The sequence below is a fragment of the Triturus cristatus genome, chromosome 2_2 (assembly GCF_964204655.1).
Source record: "Triturus cristatus chromosome 2_2, aTriCri1.1, whole genome shotgun sequence".
Lineage (NCBI taxonomy): Eukaryota > Metazoa > Chordata > Amphibia > Caudata > Salamandridae > Triturus > Triturus cristatus.
Window position 1 is genome coordinate 77823698 of NC_140582.1, and position 17749 is coordinate 77841446.

General features: G+C 45.5%; 1 protein-coding gene across 5 annotated transcripts in view; it reads left to right on the forward strand.

Moving 5' to 3' along the window:
- The window catches only part of PRAG1 (PEAK1 related, kinase-activating pseudokinase 1), a 91465-nt gene that overhangs the window by 25379 nt on the left and 48337 nt on the right, over positions 1–17749 (forward strand). For all 5 annotated transcript variants that reach the window (XM_085641067.1, XM_085641066.1, XM_085641068.1 and 2 more), the window contains exon 3: positions 14620–16454. In XM_085641067.1, the coding sequence (XP_085497193.1) occupies positions 14620–16454 (1835 nt within the window). The remainder of the gene's footprint in view (positions 1–14619; positions 16455–17749) is intronic.

Below are 17749 nucleotides of genomic sequence, written 5' to 3' on the forward strand. Positions count from 1 at the left end.
CGAACCATAAAAAAACAAACATAAAAAGGGCCCTGATAAATGGAGTTGGTTATCCATCCTCCAATGATGTCAGATGTACACCCCGGAAGCCTAGAAAAACAAAGATGGGCACTCTTCACACTGGTGCAGTCACAACTCAAGCTTGCTACTTAAAGGACCTTGGGTTGTCCAGCGTCGAAGAGATACATGAAGAAACTAAGTTGATGCAAAGGGAAGACTCTGATATCAATTAGCTTGAGCTGAAGAGTATGCAGTAAATAACAGCAAAGAGCAGCGAGCCCAAAAGGCTCAAGGTAACTTATCGGGGTCACTCGGAAGCTGAGACGAAACATTCACACTCCACACCTCTGAAGAGTACCCTGACGCATCAGCAATCAAGGGGAAATACAAACATTAAAATCCCCATGAGTTAAAGATTAAAGACACTGGGCCTGATTCACAAAGGTAAACTTAGACCAAAAGTCTAAGTTTAGACCTGAAGTTTAACTTTACTACTACTAAAGTTAGACTTTTGGTTCAAGTTTAGGCTAAAAGTCTAACTTAACTCGTAGTAAAGTTTGACTTTAGGTCTAAGTTAGATTTTTGGTCTAAGTTTACCTCTGCGAATCAGGCCCACTGCTGGTAGAAAACTCTCTGAACCATTCTCTATTCCGGAAGGCGCCCAGAGAGAGCTAGAGGGAGAAGAACAAATACAAGCCTTCATCAAAAGTCCCAGTTTACATCAAGGGGAATGCAGTGTAAGACTTTATTATCGCCGCCATGGCCTGTACAAGAGCGAATGGACCCACTGCAACTGGACCTCCTCATGACAAGGAGAGCACGAAGGTAGACATAGTAGGGAGAAAGAAGGAGAGGTCAGCCACCAGGCAATGACACATTGCCTATTCAAACGCACTGCTTAATAGAAATGACCCCCAAAAATGGGGTGGATAGAATTCATGCAACACCTCCCAGAGCAGCAGAATAAAAAGGCACATAACATCATCCAGGAAGGCAAAGTCATCACCAGTACATGTTTGAATTCTGCTTTAGATGCAGCAGACACAGCAAGCAAACAGCACTGCTCAGGACTCACCTTAAGGGGACACGCCGGGATGAGGGTTTCTGTGTTCAAGCTGAAGTAAGGCTGCAGTGGTCAGTATACCGTTCGGTGGTGAAAGCCTCTTTGAAGCTACAGTGGATGATGCATTTCAAAGAATGAAGATAGACAACAACATCTCAAAGGCAATGAGCGCACTGAAGTCTAGAGGACCATTCAGAAGGGAATTTGCCCCAAAAAGAAGAATGCATGGAATAGGGGGATTATAAGCAGTTACTCCACATGATATGTTCACCAGCCCAATGGCAGTATCTAGGGGCGCTCAGGCAGTAGCCCTTTTGTGGAAGCGCCAGAGGAAGAGCACCCGAGGAAGAGGTACCACAAGAGGCTCCCCATTCAGGCAACTAAAATCATGCCCCTACTCACAACACCTGCACAGTGGCGTCACGCGGGGGGTGCGGACCGCACCGGGTTACACCATCTCATGGGGTGACACTGTAGGGGAGTGCGGAGGTATGGGGCACAGGGAGGGCGGAGGCCCCGGCCCTCGCAGTTCCCAGAGGGGAGAAGCGGTGGTGAAACATTGCTGCGTTGTTGGCTGGTGAAGGGAGGGCAGCCTTCCTCAATTTAAGCATCTCACTGTTCCACGCGGGTTCACGGAGGGCTTCAGGTGCAACTCTCCTGTGCATAATGTGATTGCTGACGTCGAGCATGGGAACTGATGTGCGGCTAGAGGCAGCGCGCATAGCGCACCGGGCTTTCACATTACACACAGGTGGGGGGCACCCCTCCCCATTCATAGATCTGTAAACACGTATTGATTATAGACTCTGCAACTGAGGCAGGCGCGCAGCTCCAACCCCCTTATCACAATTACGCATTATGTTTTACGTGCTGTAACTATTATATTTTTGCGGCTACCAAGGATCCATATACCCGGTGTGTTTTTATTGTAAAATATATCTTTTGGAAGGGAAGGGAGCACTTTCTTTTTGTCTCCCCTTGTGTTTAGGATGCCTGCAGAAGATCGGTTCATCACAGTATGCACAGCGCCAGCATCTGCACTGTGTGCTCTCGGAGCATGCAGAGTAACCGGGGGCCATGGGGGTGGGCTGAGAAAATACTGGCGGAGAGAGATAAAAGGGCGGCTAGTACAGTAAATGGGGTCCCCGGACAAGGGCACAGGTGTGACAAGGAGGGAAGGTGTAAGGACTGTGCCACGAATTCACGGTGGGACACGGGGCACCCCGCAGACACAGTACAGAGTGACGGCAGATCTGCCGGACATGGCCCCTCCCTGCCCCACAGACGCCCCCCCCCTTGTCCTTGGGAGCGTGGCACCCTGTCCTGGGGTGACACCATGGGTTACCACACTGGGTGACACCAACCTTAGTGACGCCGCTGCACCTGCAGGAGGCAGTATTGGAGGTTTCCTGTGCAAATGAGTGCTTTAACGATTCACAAATAGACATCAAACATTATAAAACATGGCTATTGGATCGAGCTAGTACAAAAGCCACCAAACATCAGTTCAAAAACAAGAACATGCAGTAAAGGTAAGAAATCAAGGAGTGTATTTGACCTATTTCCCAGTGCCCTAACAAGACAAAACATGTAGCTCAATTCTAGATATTACCTACTGACAATTGCTAGTAAGTAGTTATAGTTAGGACCTAGGTTCCATATGAAAAGTGTTTTTTTACTTGCTTATAACTTTGGCTCCGTCTTTACCACATTTTCCCCAAAAAGTGCCCCACTTTATCTAGTTGTGCATGTAAAGTTTGGGGTGATCCGTCAAGCTAAAGCCGAGAAAAAGAGGGAGTCAAAAAATTGTGTTTCCCATGTTAATTCTCTTAGAGATTTTAGGCACAACTACAGGCCAAACTACTGAACGGAATTACACCAAATTAGGCAGAAAGCTAGATCATGGTCCAGAAAGCATCTTTCTTTATTTATGTGGTGTAAATCTGTTCAGTAGTTTTCGAGATATTTAAGGAAAAACAAATGTGTATATCTGGGCAGAGCCTAAGCTCCGATTTCATGGCGAGATCTGATTGGCAGTCAACACTTCAACCAGGAAGTGCTGGCAGCCATCTTGGCACCAATGTACATGATAGCACCCCATTGAAATGCATTGCAGGAAATGGCAGGTGGTTTTGAGGGTCAAAAAAAGAGAACGTATTAAGGGTGATAACAGATTATAGTTACAATATAAATCATTTGTTGATGGTGCCATACTAATTTAAGGAATTTTGATGTGTTCTAAGGTGATTTTACCCTGTGAAAAAGCCTTTTGCTCTGATTTCATGAATCGTGTTTGAGAGAAAACTGTTTTCTTATGATTTTCTAATAGAGGTTATGGAAGGTGCTCCAAAAGCTAAAATAAGAGCATGTTTTCTGTAAATTCATGCTATCTTTCTCAGCCATATGAGAATTAAGTCTGACATTGTCAGTAAAATGTGTACTTCAACAAGAGCAGCCTCTCAGTTGATTCCCTTGTGTTCTACTACAGCCTCCAATAGTGTTCTAAAGAACAACTAGAGCGCTAACAGTCTCACATATAACAAAAGTATGGCACAGCTAAAGCCATCTTGATTGACTCAAACTGGTAAAATGTAAAACATTTAATTTAGAAAGGAGCAAAATGAGTGGGGGTCACGTTGACAGAAATTATGATTAGTTCTTTAGAAAGAAAAATCAGGACATATTTTAAATGAGTTCTCAAATATCTTCCTCTTCTATTTCATTAAAGCATTCTGACATGTAGACTGAAACGTGCTTTCAACACCAGCAGTAGACTGCCAGTTAACTCCCTGGTGATCAGCAGCTTTACTGCAGTGATCTAATGAGCAGCTAGAGTGCTAACATTCTAAATTTATGCCAAAAGTGTGGCACATCTGAACGCCATCTTGATAAAATTGAAGTGGAAAACTGAAAGTATTTTCTACTGAGTATACTGCAGTAAATGAAGAAATCGGGGAGCTTCATAACAAATGAGTCTCCCGAGATGGCCACCAAAGAAAAAATAGCCCAAATATCACCCAAATGTAGCCCTAGTATAGCCCAATGACAGGTGTGTGCAAAACACATAATTTTTTTCCCCACAGTTTTATGTAGCGCAGACTTGACCGAAGGTATTGGAGTGCTTTACATGAGCATCAGTTACATTACAGAAGAACACATTCATTTTGGTTTTAGGCATGGGGAGAATAAGTGATTTGCCCAGAATTACAGGATGTCAAGCTAAACCCGTAACTAGTTCCCCAGTTGCATAGTCTGCAGCTCTGGCCATAATGCCACATCCTTTCCCCTAAGTGTAACATATAATCAAGTCAACTGGATAAAAAAACATAAAGATAGCAAATAATTCAAAAGTGCTTTATCACTATTTGGGAACTCAGAAAACATGACCTCATTTTAGTTGTTTAGAGCACTAATCATAATTTGTATTGGAATAAGACACTCCTTTTTATAACTTCTAAAGGAAATGTTCCGGGTATTACAGTTTTGATTACACCAAGAATATGGCAGGCTTGCTGCACTTTTTAAATAAATATAGAATGTTAGTAATCTAGTTGTTTGTTAGAATACTGTTGGGAAGCAGAGGTCATGGGCACTGACTCCGATAATTAAGGGCACTTAGGAGGGTAGAGTGGCAACACTTTGACCACACTGGGCAGGTAGGAGGGGCAGTGGCAGCACAACAGACCATTGAGGGCTGGGAAAAGGGTGACAGGGGCAACAAACTAGTCATGCAGGACAGGCAAGAGAGGCTGTGGAGATATAAAAGACCATTGAGGGCAGAAGGAAGGGGAAGTGGCAGTACAACCATACATGCCAACAGACCTCTTTCAGGCAGGATACTCCCGATGTTTTTAAGCCCAAAAGGGCCTTATTTTATTTGTATCCTAATCAAAATCTCTTCTTTTTCAATACAAGTCAATGGGGAAAATTCCCCAGGTTTTTTCTAAATCTCCCTCTTACCAAGTTCATAATGTTGGCAAGTATGGTACAGGGGAGGAGGAAAGGGGTAGGGACATGAATTCGGGTAACAGAGGGCAGGTCGGAGATGGGCAGGGGTGCCAAACTGACCTTGCAGAGCAGGCTTCGTGGATTGCATCAGCACAATCTAACGCAGAGGGCAAGCAGGACGGTGGTGCAGCACAACAGACCATGGAGAGCAAAAGGGCGTGGACAGGACTATGCACATGGAAAACAGAAAGCAGAGGGGAAGAGGCAAGGGCAGCAAGCTGGTCATACTGGACAGACAGAAGGGACAGTTGCAGCATTACGGACTATGAAGGGCAGGGGGGAGGGAGCAGGGGCACGACAACAGACGAGACAAGGCAGGTCAAGACGAAAGACAGTAATTGTTTTGTGGTATTGTCCTAGTAGAATGTGGTTTCATGTTCTGCAATGGGTTTAGATATCATTGAGGCACATTTGGGGGTTTAAATTGTGGTAGTACTTTAAAGTAAAGGTCCCAATAAAATACTGCACAATTCAACTGTTAGTTTTGTATTTGCCCTTGTAGCTTGATGGTTTCTATTTTGCTGGAATTATTGAATCCAATGGCGTATGAAGCTGATAGTGACTCTCCCCTTCCTGGTCTATTGCCTCTGTGTGAAGGTGACATTGTCTACCTATGGTATCATGTGTATGTATCTATTTAGGCACTTTTACTTGATAAAACTCCCTTACCAAAACTAAGAACATATTGTTCATATTTGTTGCTTAGGAGCATCAGTTGGCCTCGACTCAGGCCCACAGTGTAAAGTAATCAAAATAATTGACACGATGAGCAGCGTTGCTCCATCATGTTTGGTGTGCATGAAGAGAAGTAAATTAGAGTTCTATGCGGATGTAGTCCTTAAACAAAGATTTTCACCTGAAGAAAATCTGTTGAAATCTTTAGGTGGGGCGTCTCAGAGCTTGCACATCCTCGCGAAGCATGTTTGTTCGGGCTCTTTTATTGGGGAAGTGAGGAGTACACCTGTAAAAAACTGAAAGCTGCACCAAGTGGAGGACATGTGCCTGGTTCGAACAGTAGATTTTATACACTGAACAATTGCTGTTAAGGATTAGTTATGATTCAACCGGCACAAACCAGAAAAGGCCTTGCAATTCACCAGTTATAGTATACAATGCACAAAGCATACAATAACTCACACCCCTTCCGTGTTCTCCTTTTCGTTTGCCTTATTTCTTGTATTATCTGTCATCAGCGAAGCTGCAAACTAGCAAAATGAATGTCTCTTGTTTTTTTGTTCGTTAAACCTTAACTATCCCTGATCTGTTGTTACATCAGTGATTTTGAAGGTTTTTATGATATACTGTGGTAACCTGCGACATACCCATACAGATCTGCATCTGGCTTTCGGCCCTTCAGCCAGACAACCCCTTCTACACATGGTGTTTGGCCAAGGCCCGTGTCCAAGCCCCACAAGCAGACAACCCCTGCCCCACAAGCAGACAACCCCTACTACGCAAGGCCTGCACCCATGCATGGCTGTGATAAGCCTCAGACCCTGGCCTTTAGTCCCTCTCTTTTGGTTCCCCCTCTCTTTTGGTTCCCCCTCCCTCCCTCCTTCTCTTCCTAACCCCCACCAAACTCCATGAGACTAGATATTCTTGCACTGGCTTCATGTGATGTCTTCTAAATTTAATGCAGGTCCATCCAGCAGGCTCAAGGTTATTAGCAAAAGAACATGTTCTTGAGCACTCGCTATATTGATACAAAATGTGTCATCTCAATAAGCAACTAATTCTGCTAACCTCTGCCAAATGTTGTGCAACTTTGACACATTGTGCCAAATGTGTTATCAATTTATCACTTCTCCACTCTTTTGCTCCGGCCCTTTCAGATCCCGCCTAGGCAGCGCGCATGCGCTGCCCTAGGAGATGACCTTTAGCAATCGATCTGCTCCTTTTCAAGCACACTCGTGCTTGTGGCGGCATCCACCTTGCGGGAGCGAGCAGCGGCGCGCATGGGCCATATGTTTGCTCGCTCCTGCAAGGTAAACGCTGCACGCCGGGCCGCGCTCGTCTTTCAGGGCTTTTTTTAAATGTGTTTTACCATTGCGCAGCGGCTGTGCAGTGTCAGCTTCTCTTGAGGTCTGGTTTCTTACATTATGTTCGCTGCAGGTGCCGGGAACTCGATGCAACTTTTGGTTAAGGCCGATGCGGCCACTCCCTACCCTGGATTTATTTTTCAACAGTAGTGTGTGCTGCATGTTCCTTGAAGCAGTTTAGGCTTTCCCCTCCCGCTTTCCATTATGAGCCCTCCCTCCACACTCTAAGCACAAACGCAGCCTTTCCATTAAACATCCGACAACGCTTCCTCATTCCTCCTCCTGCAGCCATTCACTGCTCTGCCTAACCTCCTCCCAAGGGTCTCCCCGCTCCACCATGGCCATCACGAGCCGCCTTGATTCCACCGCTCCTTTACTTTGACGGCGCAAATCAGTGCAAGGAATAACCAGTCAACACGGATGTACCCACCTGCACTTTGTGCTGGAACACACGGACACCTACACAGCTATGGAAGCTTAACCCACCTGCACAGATCCCGCGTGCGCCTACAAGGTTCGGGGTTACGCAGCTGCACCATGCATTTTCGGGCAGCTGCAGTTGTGAAATGAGGACAGGGACTGTAGGAGGTCTCCCGCATAGTCCCCATGGATTTATTTTTCCCTGACATTGCTGGCTTTTAATTGTAGAATTTCAGCGGAGTGTTCAATAAACAAGTTACCTTGCTTTTTACTTCGGCACTGAAGGTGTGTAGTGGTGCGTGTTTGTTGGCATGAAGCATGTGTAACTGTCTCAGTGTAAAATAAACATTTTAACCCCTTCTGTGCCCATGACGAGCTGGACTCGTCATGGGCCGCGGTTGCGCTGTGCCCATGACGAGTCCAGCTCGTCATGAACCCCGCCCGCTAATGCAACGCCCGGCCCAGGGCGGGGAAAGGGCGTGGCACACAAGGGGTTAATAGACCCATTGTTGACTACTTCCCTCGTCTGCTCAGTCTAATCTCAGTACCACAGACCAGTGGTGTTTAAGGGGGTTTGGAGGGATTACATGGTGTGGGGGTCACGTGGTACATCAATCACCGGACAACACTCAACCAAAGCACAAACCATTTTGCACTTATTAGAACCAACTTCCTAAGGTCTCTAAATCTTTAACGTTATCCATCGAAAGCGAAGGAAAGCAGAGCATTTCATTCCAGTACATTTTATTTAATAAAATATTATTTTATTTTCGCCCAGCGCAACTCTGTTAAAAGGTTTGGAACTGCAGGTGAACGAACGTGTGAATATTTGAACAGACTAATATGTTTTACCTCTGGTCCTCGCCCCAGTAGCATAGATTTCTCATAACTTTTAGACATGTTTACACCTGAAAAGGTTTGTGTTTGGTGTCAGAATTGGTCTCTGCAGCTGATAACACGCCCGCCACAAGTCCCACAGAGCAGCTCTCAACCGCCGTTTTCTCAACTCTCTTTGGCTCTTCTTAAAACAGAGGCGCAAAAGAGGCCTGCCTAGGATCACACAGAGTGATATTGACAGAACGGAGTATAGTCTCGAACACTGGTAACCTAGATCACACAGAAGGTCAACTGCCCGACTAAGTTCAAACTGATGCAGGTGGAAAGGCTGTGATGTGCCCCAGATTTTTATTTATCCAATGTTTTTTTTATAGGATGGACATTACCCAAAGGTGCCAGAGTACTAATGATAGAAATGGATTAGTATATACTGTACAGATTTACATAATACGAAGATGTTACTACAGTGGAGTATAAGAGCTGGGCATTACATAGGGCACAAAATGACATTGCCCGAAGATATAGTTACATTAAAAAAGCAACACACATTGGAGTACAGTGTATGTTGCAGTAGTCATGAAATGTGAGAAACAGTATTTCGACTGGTGCCTAGATGGAGTCTAATGGAATGGATTAAGTGCAGTGAATCTCAAGGACCTGACTGGTGTGGAGAGTAAACCAGAAAGGTTAAACCTAGGGAGGAGTGGTTAGCTCACAAAGTGGGACATACCCTTGACCTGATTTGTTCCAACCTACCCAGCATTCTGGTAGCCTCTCCCATCCCGGTCATTTGGTCAGACCACTTTCTCATCCCTTTTGAGATCGTTATCTCCCGCTCTATCAGACCCACCGTCGCCCCTAAAGTATCAGGCAGAAACTGGAGTCGTATCACCCTTGAAACGTTCCAGAAATACCAAAATAATTCTCTACCCATCCCATTATCTGATCTGAATGGTGGTATTGACCATTTTGATGCCTGGATAGGCCAAGCCCTAGAGGCTATGGCCCCTCTCAAACCCATCAAAACCTATCGGGCCACACCTTCCGCACCCTGGTATTCTGACCTGCTTCGCCAGAAAAAGGCAGCATGCAAAGCCCTCGAACGCTCCTGGAGGCAGAACTATTCCCTCGACAGTAAAAACACCTACAAAACAGCTCTCAAAGAATACCGCAGAATGATTGAGGATCATAAAAGGGACTTCCTGGCTTCCAGAATTAAACATGCCAGTAACGGCGCCAGGGAGATTTTCAACATAGTCAGATCCTTCACGGACCCCAGCACTCTGACTCGTACTCATCCAGCCTCCCAATCTCTGTGTGATAAACTTTCACAATTCTTTGAGGAAAAAATCCAGGCTATTTACTCCTCCTTTCCCATCACCAGTAGTGAAGGGTCGGTTGAGGAATCTACCATGTATCCGCCACAGTCACCCTCATTTCTAGAATTTGCAGAAATCTCTGAGGATGACACACTGGTAGAATTACTCAATTGTAAATCCGGCTCCCCCAAGGACCCACTGCCAGCCAAACAATACAAAAAACTGGCACCCCTGCTCAATCCATTTCTTAACCATATCTGGAACCAATCCATAAGAACGGGTGTTTTTCCCGCAAAATGGAAACATGCGTCCCTAGTCCCCATCCTTAAGAAACCTGATCTTGACCCAGATAACCCTAGTAACTACAGGCCCATCTCCCTCCTACCTGCCCCAGCTAAGATCCTGGAAAAACTGGTGCACGCCCAGCTTGCTAACTACATCGAATCCCATGGGCTCCTGCATGACTCTCAGCATGGCTTTCGGTCGGGCCACAGCCCGGAGTCGGCCCTTGTTGAAATGGCTGACTCCGTGAGATGGACGATGGATCGAGGCTCGAGGGCGGTGTTAGTGCTGCTGGATCTCTCAGCAGCATTTGACACCGTCTCTCATAAGATCTTGCTGAGAAGGCTGAGAGACCTAGGCTTCGGCGGTACAGTGCTGAGATGGCTCTCTTCTTACCTAGGTGACCGTACTCAGCAGGTATTCACCCCTCCCTACACCTCCACTGCTAGACCACTAAAATGGGGAGTTCCTCAGGGCTCCTCCCTGAGCCCGCTCCTGTTCAACGTTTACTTTTCCCCCCTGGCTAAACTGATTGCGCAAACTGGGATTAAATCCACCTCCTATGCGGATGACATTCAGTTACTCTTTACTTTTGATACCCCTACTGCCTCTGCCTTCGACCCACTGAAAAACTGTCTAAGAGACATCTCTAGCTGGATGGACTCCAATTCCCTCTGACTTAACGCCGGAAAGACAGAGATTCTGTTTTTTAATTCATCATCCCCTCTTGATTCTAATTTATGGTGGCCGAATGATCTCAGCCATGCCCCCACGCCTAAAGACTCGGTGAGAAACCTGGGAGTGCGTTGGGATAATCATCTCAGTTTTAACGCCCAGGTTCAAACAGTAGCAGCATCCTGCTTTGCTAAGATCAAGACAATTAGACGGCTCATCAACTACCTACCGATGGACTGCCGTAAGACTGTGGTACAGGCCCTAATAATATCTCACCTGGACTATGCCAACGCGTGGAGAAGTGTGGCTCACTGGTTAGAGTAGGCAGACCTGGAAGCAGAGGTCAGCCTGGGACCAGGGTTCAATTCCCGGCTCGGCTGGGTCTTGAGTCCATAAATTGTCCATGGACTCGATAATTCTCGCTCCAGTGCATACTCGATTCATGGGTTCACACTCTGCGACTCTGGGCAATAGCTTGCTTAATCTCCACAATGGCCCCTCGCGGCGGGATGCCTGGCTTTCACCTTGTGGATGCCCTGCTGGGTTATCTCACAGGGGAATACCAGGACGGGTTCCCTAAGCAAGCGCTTAGAGACCGGTTGGTGATTTGCGCTATATAAATATCTGCACATTTACATTTACATTTACATTATACCTTGGCATCACAGCAGGCCTATGCCACAAGCTTCAGACTGTCCAGAATGCTGCTGCTCGGCTGGTGGAGAGAATTCCCGCCAGACATCACATCTCCCCACACCTCCGTAAACTCCACTGGCTCCCCATTTCCAAGAGATGTATTTTTAGGGCCATGACCTTGGCTTTCCGGGCCTCCAAGGGCAAAGGCTCGGCCCACCTAAGAAGCACTCTGAAACCGTATGTCAACTCCAGGACATTACGCTCTAATTCCCAACTTCTGTTGGAAACCCCCAGATTTAAACGTACTCGCGCAGGCGGGAAAACATTCGAGGTCTGTGCCACTCGGTGTTGGAACAACCTTCCGGTTGCATTACGAGCCTGCCAAACCGAATTAGCATTCCGAAAATCCCTGAAAACGCATCTTTTCCCCATATAATGCTCCTTAGTGCCTAGCCTCTAGTTCCATGATCTATCAGCGCCGGGACGCCCCGTTGGGGCAGCTGCAGCGCTCTACAAAATACACAAATAAATAAATAAAATAAATAAATAAAATAGCTAAAATACCCTTGAAGGAGAAGCACTTTCAGGTGGTGCAAAGGTTCAGCGGTAAGGAGTTCCCTATTCTGGTTGCGCTTCTTGAGAAGTATTGAACCGTGAGTCATTCCTTTTAAAGGTCGGTGTTGTAGCAGCGGTGCTTCAGCATTTCTCAATGGTCTAGTGCCCCAGATATCTTACGTTTGTCAGCAGGGTGCCGTGGAGTGGATGTGTGTAGGGACTTATGAGTGATACAAGCCGTCTTGTATATGGCCCTAAAGGTCCGGTATTTTACTTTGCCAGTAGCTCTGGCTAAATACTTATAATATCCCACAAGCGAGACCTATTGGCTATGCCAATGCTTGTTTAACTATTCCCCTACTGGTGGATGTTCATGAATTTGAAAACTCTAAGAATAAGTTTACCATTCAGAGTGCCTGCCACATTTCATGCACATTCGTCAAACAGAGCAAAACTTCTAAGCAAGTCAAAAAATGCCTTTTCAATTAGGAAATATTCAACTGTTAATCATTTCAAGACTACCCAGAGCCTTTAACAAGCGCCGATATCCTAAAAACGACGAAACACCTTCATTTCATGGCAATTTTGTCATAAATCTGTGCTGCGCCTTTTGGTGTAGTGGTTAGCAAAATTTCCTATTGGTGCCAAAATGGAAAAAAGCATCTTTTTGACACCCCTTTAACTGCCCCACACGCAATCACATGAAAATTGACATGCAGGATCTTACCTACATAGTTTTAAGTGAGTGCCACCTTTGGTGCCACTGCGCCATGGGAGTCACTGTTAAAGGCAAATCAAACAAGCATGGGCAAAGCCAGTAGGTCTTTCCCTTGGGGCATATTGGCTTCCCCGATGGTTTTTAACTCTTCTTTACAACATCCCCAATCCTGTGCAACATGGCTAAAGAAAACAAACAAAAAAGGCGCTATTATACAGCATCCAGCCATTTTGATGTGAGTGCCTACAAAACGACGCAGATGGTTTTTTTTCTCATTGAGTTGGATTGGTAAATAAAAACTATGTATCGCCAGAGTTTATCATTATTTTTTTTTTTTTTAAGCCGGGATGTGGGGACAAGGATGGAGGGAGCATCGCAAATGAAGTGGGCAGGGAAAAATAACATGGAGAGTGTGGGGAAAGAAGCAACACAGGTAACAGGGTGGAATTGAGAAGCAGCGGACAAGAAAGCAGCCTGGAACGGGCAGGGGAAAAGCACACAGGTGAGAAAGCAACGTGGGGACAAATACATGCGGGCAACCGCAACATGGTAAGTGTGAGGGAGAAGCATGTGGGAGACAAAGAGCAACAGAGATTTCTTCTGGGGGAATAAAGTACATGAGGGAGACAGCTGAAAAACATATGTATTCTCATGGAGTGCTTAACCTAAATAAAAGAAGAGAAAGGAAAGCCCACGCAAACAAACAAATGAAAAAAAAACATTGAGAGTGGTAGTAAAGCTAGTGGCATTAAAGCTAATTAGTAGACCTTAGGTACACTGCAAGCTGACAATAGTTCTTCTTGCAAACACTGTCTGGTAAGCAAGACCTAAAAATGACTTTTCAATGGAAAGTGCAGCTGACCCATAACTACGCACTGACCACCGCCCTTGTGTAATTTGGTAGAGGATGACTTCAATAGTAACGTTTTCACCCAATTGAAATGTGGAAGTACCAATTCAGATTATAGAACTAGAACATACATTTGTCAAAAAGGTGTTGCGCACCTCAAATGAAACGTTGGAAAAATAAAATCGACTGAAAACACACCTGTACTCGGAAAGTTTTAAAAACAGAATATTATTTTTTCTGGTTTTGGTTGCCACATTTCCATCTTTCTGGATATACACCTTTAAATGCCACTGTAATGGTACAGTAGCATATGGCTTATCAAGCAGGTTTTAACGCTGTTTGCCGTCATGCAAATTCCAGCAAGTGCATGAGGCCTAATGGATGAACCTTGCTGACAGTTTGTTCCCCAGGTCTAGACAAGCGCCCGAAAATCGAAGTAAGGTGTGGCCTGCTCTGCAAGGCATATTGACATTCCAGTTAGTGCAAACACTAAAAATAGACCGAAGGCCCTTTTACAGGTAGCTTCTAATTTGAATAGTACACAAGGGAACACAAGAGTGACTTGAGAAGGGAGATTTGGAGCACTTCACTTTAACTCAGGTTGACATGTCCTGCTTTTGCTATGCAAATTTGACCCCCTCACTCCAGTTGACCAGGATGTTGGCTTAAACTGTAAACCCTTCACAGAGTACCGCAATATGGATTCGAACATTTTGTGTCACCAGGCTGAAAATGTTATGTCCTCCTTTTTTTTTTTTTTTTTTTTTAACAAAAGGGCTGATGCTTTTTTTATTTTTTTTCCTTTTTAATTTTTTTTCCTTTCCAGTAAAGTTATTTCTCAGTTTAGTGAAGCACAAACCACTTTCTTAGGCTTCAGATACGGTTATTTGATCCTAAGCAAACTGTAGTGCTCTTCATTCTAAAGACGCTGTGCTGTCAATTTGTAATCTTTTTCACTGCCTGGAGTTTAGAGATACACGCTTTGTATATGCTTTTTAGAGGAAGTACATGAACGTTCTTGCATGACTATTTCGCACAGTATGTGTTTTACACAGAGGAAATGTGCCACCAAAGCAGAACCCACAAGCTGAATTTTTTCACCAAATGAAACTGTACATTTTAATTTTACTGAAATGTTGGGGCGGGACAGAGGTCTTAACTTTGTGCACTTTTTTTCTCATGTCCAACAGCTAAACTTCTCTTTTTCAACTGCATAGGTCAGCTGGAGAAAGATCTCATCAAAACATTCCATCTTAAAGGCTGAGGATTTGCACAGGACTTTCTTCGACCACTTTGCCGACAGTAGAGAGCCTTTCAGTCACATCTCAGCCAGCAGCAGTCCGCCCCAGCATGCCCCAGGTTACTCTACGCTGGGCTTGCACAGCCCCGACAGGAAGATGGAAAGGAACATCTCTTTGGGGTGTTCAAGCTTACTAAGTGGCCAAGATGACAAAACCAGATTTCTCTGCAAAGAAAAGTTGACCACCACTCAAGGATTATTTACTCAAGAAACTGTGCTTTCCAGGCACACAAGGAGCAATGGTACCACAGAATCCACTGGTTACCTGTGCATTCAAACCAGGGAAGGTGGTGGGTTTTCTGTGTCGGGCACAAATGGCTGCTCTGCCTCTTTCCAGGGGGACGGCGGGGACTACTGCCAAATCACTAACTGTTCCACAAAGAGTGCTGAGACAGAGGATACTGCCCTGGAAGGGAGGAAGGCCTTGCATGACTGCAGAAGTCCAGCACCAGGGCTCAATATCCAGGAACCTCCGGGCAATTCAAGAGCCACTAGGAGGCCCAAAAAAGAGGAATGCACTTTAGAAAACTCATATTGGGGTGACCGCTCTTTACAAGACAATATACCAAGCAATGCTTCTGTCAACTGCAAGAAACCCTCGGTGCCCAAGTTTCCCAGCCTTTCTGACATATCTTTGTGCACCCGCAGCTTGGGCAGCCCTCTTGCCTCTCCACAGGAAGGTAATTACTATAATTTGTCCGGTGAGATGGAGCTACACCAAAACCCAGGCAAAGAAACATCTGGGAATCCCCAAAGAAATCCTCAGGACAATAGTGTTACTGAACCTGCGTTAGTACAGCAGTCTGAGGCAAGCAAAAATGAGCCCATTTATGCCGAAAGCACCAAGAGAAAAAAGGGAATACTGACAAATGGAGCACCAATTCTGGCAAAGAGTGACGTGCCTTCCAAAATGTCTCTTAACAAGCAGAACGGTGTAGAAAGGACATCTCCTTGGAGCAACAATCAGACACCTCAGGAATCCACAACACAAATGACAGCAAAGATCACAGTTATGGCAGCCCACACAGAGGAGGATAATAGGACCATTTACCTAAGCAGTCCAGACTCTGCCGTCAGCGTTCAGTGGTCTTGCGTTAGCCCATCCTCCAGCCAGGAATTTGGGACATTGTCCCCACTGTTTGAAAGGGGCGAAGTTAGCCGGGGGACTAAAGAAATAGGTCAGAGTGAGAATGGTCAGACGTGTCGAACACTAGCAGTGGCCAAAAATGCACTGGAAGGACACCCATCAATACCACCCAAGATATCCAAGAACGGCCAGCTCGCTAGTGAGCTGTCCCATGCTGCATCTGATAGTTCGCCAGCTTGTAGTAGTACAAAACCAAACACTGCTATCACGCCATCTACAAGGAATGACCATGGATCTGGCACAAGTGGAAACTCATCCTCCCGCTCTCCGCAGAGATCATTTCCAGAAGAACAAGATAGGACAGCTCTGCCTTTGGCTAGTGAAAGGAGGCACAAATACTACAATGCAACATGGAGCAAGCAAGGTAGAATAGAGGAGGAAGAAGAGGAAGAGGCTCTGTCCCAGCAGACAAAGGCTCAAGGGGGGGAACTTAGAACCAGCGGACCTTTCAAAAGCTCAAGCAAGCTTCACAAGGATATAAGCCCACCAGCAGACCGGGCCACCAGGATGGGTATGAGCAAGTCTGCATCCTGCCCCCACGAGTTTATTAAAGATAGAAGCAAAGCCGAAGATGCTTCTTCCCCACCACCTTGCCCTCCAAAGAGGTACGTGTTAACTTTTATTGCACTTCATTTTCATTTGTAAAAATAGTTAAAGATACAAACAAATGTCTTTATAATCACAGTTAAATCAAAGCTGAAACAATGTTAAGAACTATGAGCAAAACTTTAAAGAATATCAGGCTACAATATAGAATACTTTTGCAATGTTTGCATACTAATAAAAAACATAACCATTTGCATGTATAATTGCCATATTTAATAAGAAATGGTGTTGTGTACAAGGATCTAGCAACGGAGAACTTTGGGCAAAAAAGCAGTAGATAACACATTACACTCTTGCAGGGGCAAGGGTGGTGTTTGTAGTGGAGGGGGGTTTGAGTGTTGCGAGTGTGGACTACTGTTAAGTCGGTGTGCATTCATTCAGTTTGGATTGGTAGCAGGTTGTCTATTTTTAAAGTTACTACAGCACCCTGCCAAGCCCATATGCACGTTGGAGGAAGAATATGGCCGGTGAAAAGAAAAGGACCATGGCTCATATGGGAGAGGGGAGGCGAACAGTGCGAAATGGACATAGGTGGGTTGAGAGATTTGCAGAGGAGTGTGTAGTGAGTTAGCATGGGACACTGGAGGTTGTTTGAGTATGCCGAGGTGCTAGTATGGTTGGGTGATGAGTGACGGGTGAATGGATCAGGTTGGTGATAGAGGGTATGAGTAACATAGGGATTAGCGCAAGGTGGTCTGTTGTGCAGAGGGTGGGTTGGAGGGTTTTCTCCCAAACTGGGTATATGTGGAATTTACACTATCTGGCGATTAGACACACTGGGTGGAATTGTGCAGGTCGAGGGGAGTGGCATCCGGCAGAAGGCTTGTAGGAACAGTGTAGATGTAGGAAGAAGAGAATGGGGGAATTGGAGAATGTAGGTAACAAAAGATGTTTGACTTCTTGGCATAGTTGGTGGGGCAGGTGTAGGTGATATCCGGTGGTCATTACTTATTTAGTGGGGGGAGAGGGTGGTAGGTGATTTGCAGAGGGGTAAAGGGGCATGGTTGTACGATGCGAGGGGTAGAGAACAGCCAGATGTGGTCGGGGAAGAAGGGGCAGAGGGCTGGTAAATAATTACAGAGCACTAGGAGGCCTCAAACTCTATGGAATGTTCTGTGGTTGTACATGATGTGACGACCCTACAGTATTCGATGACTTTATTTGCTCCCCAGCTCTTCTTACAGCTAGGTTGTGAAATTACTTGAAACACTTGACCCTAAAACGTTTTGATCCGGGAGTATTCATCTGAAAATCAGTATGAATAGATCAGTCGCCCCTTATTTCCCCCTCCCTA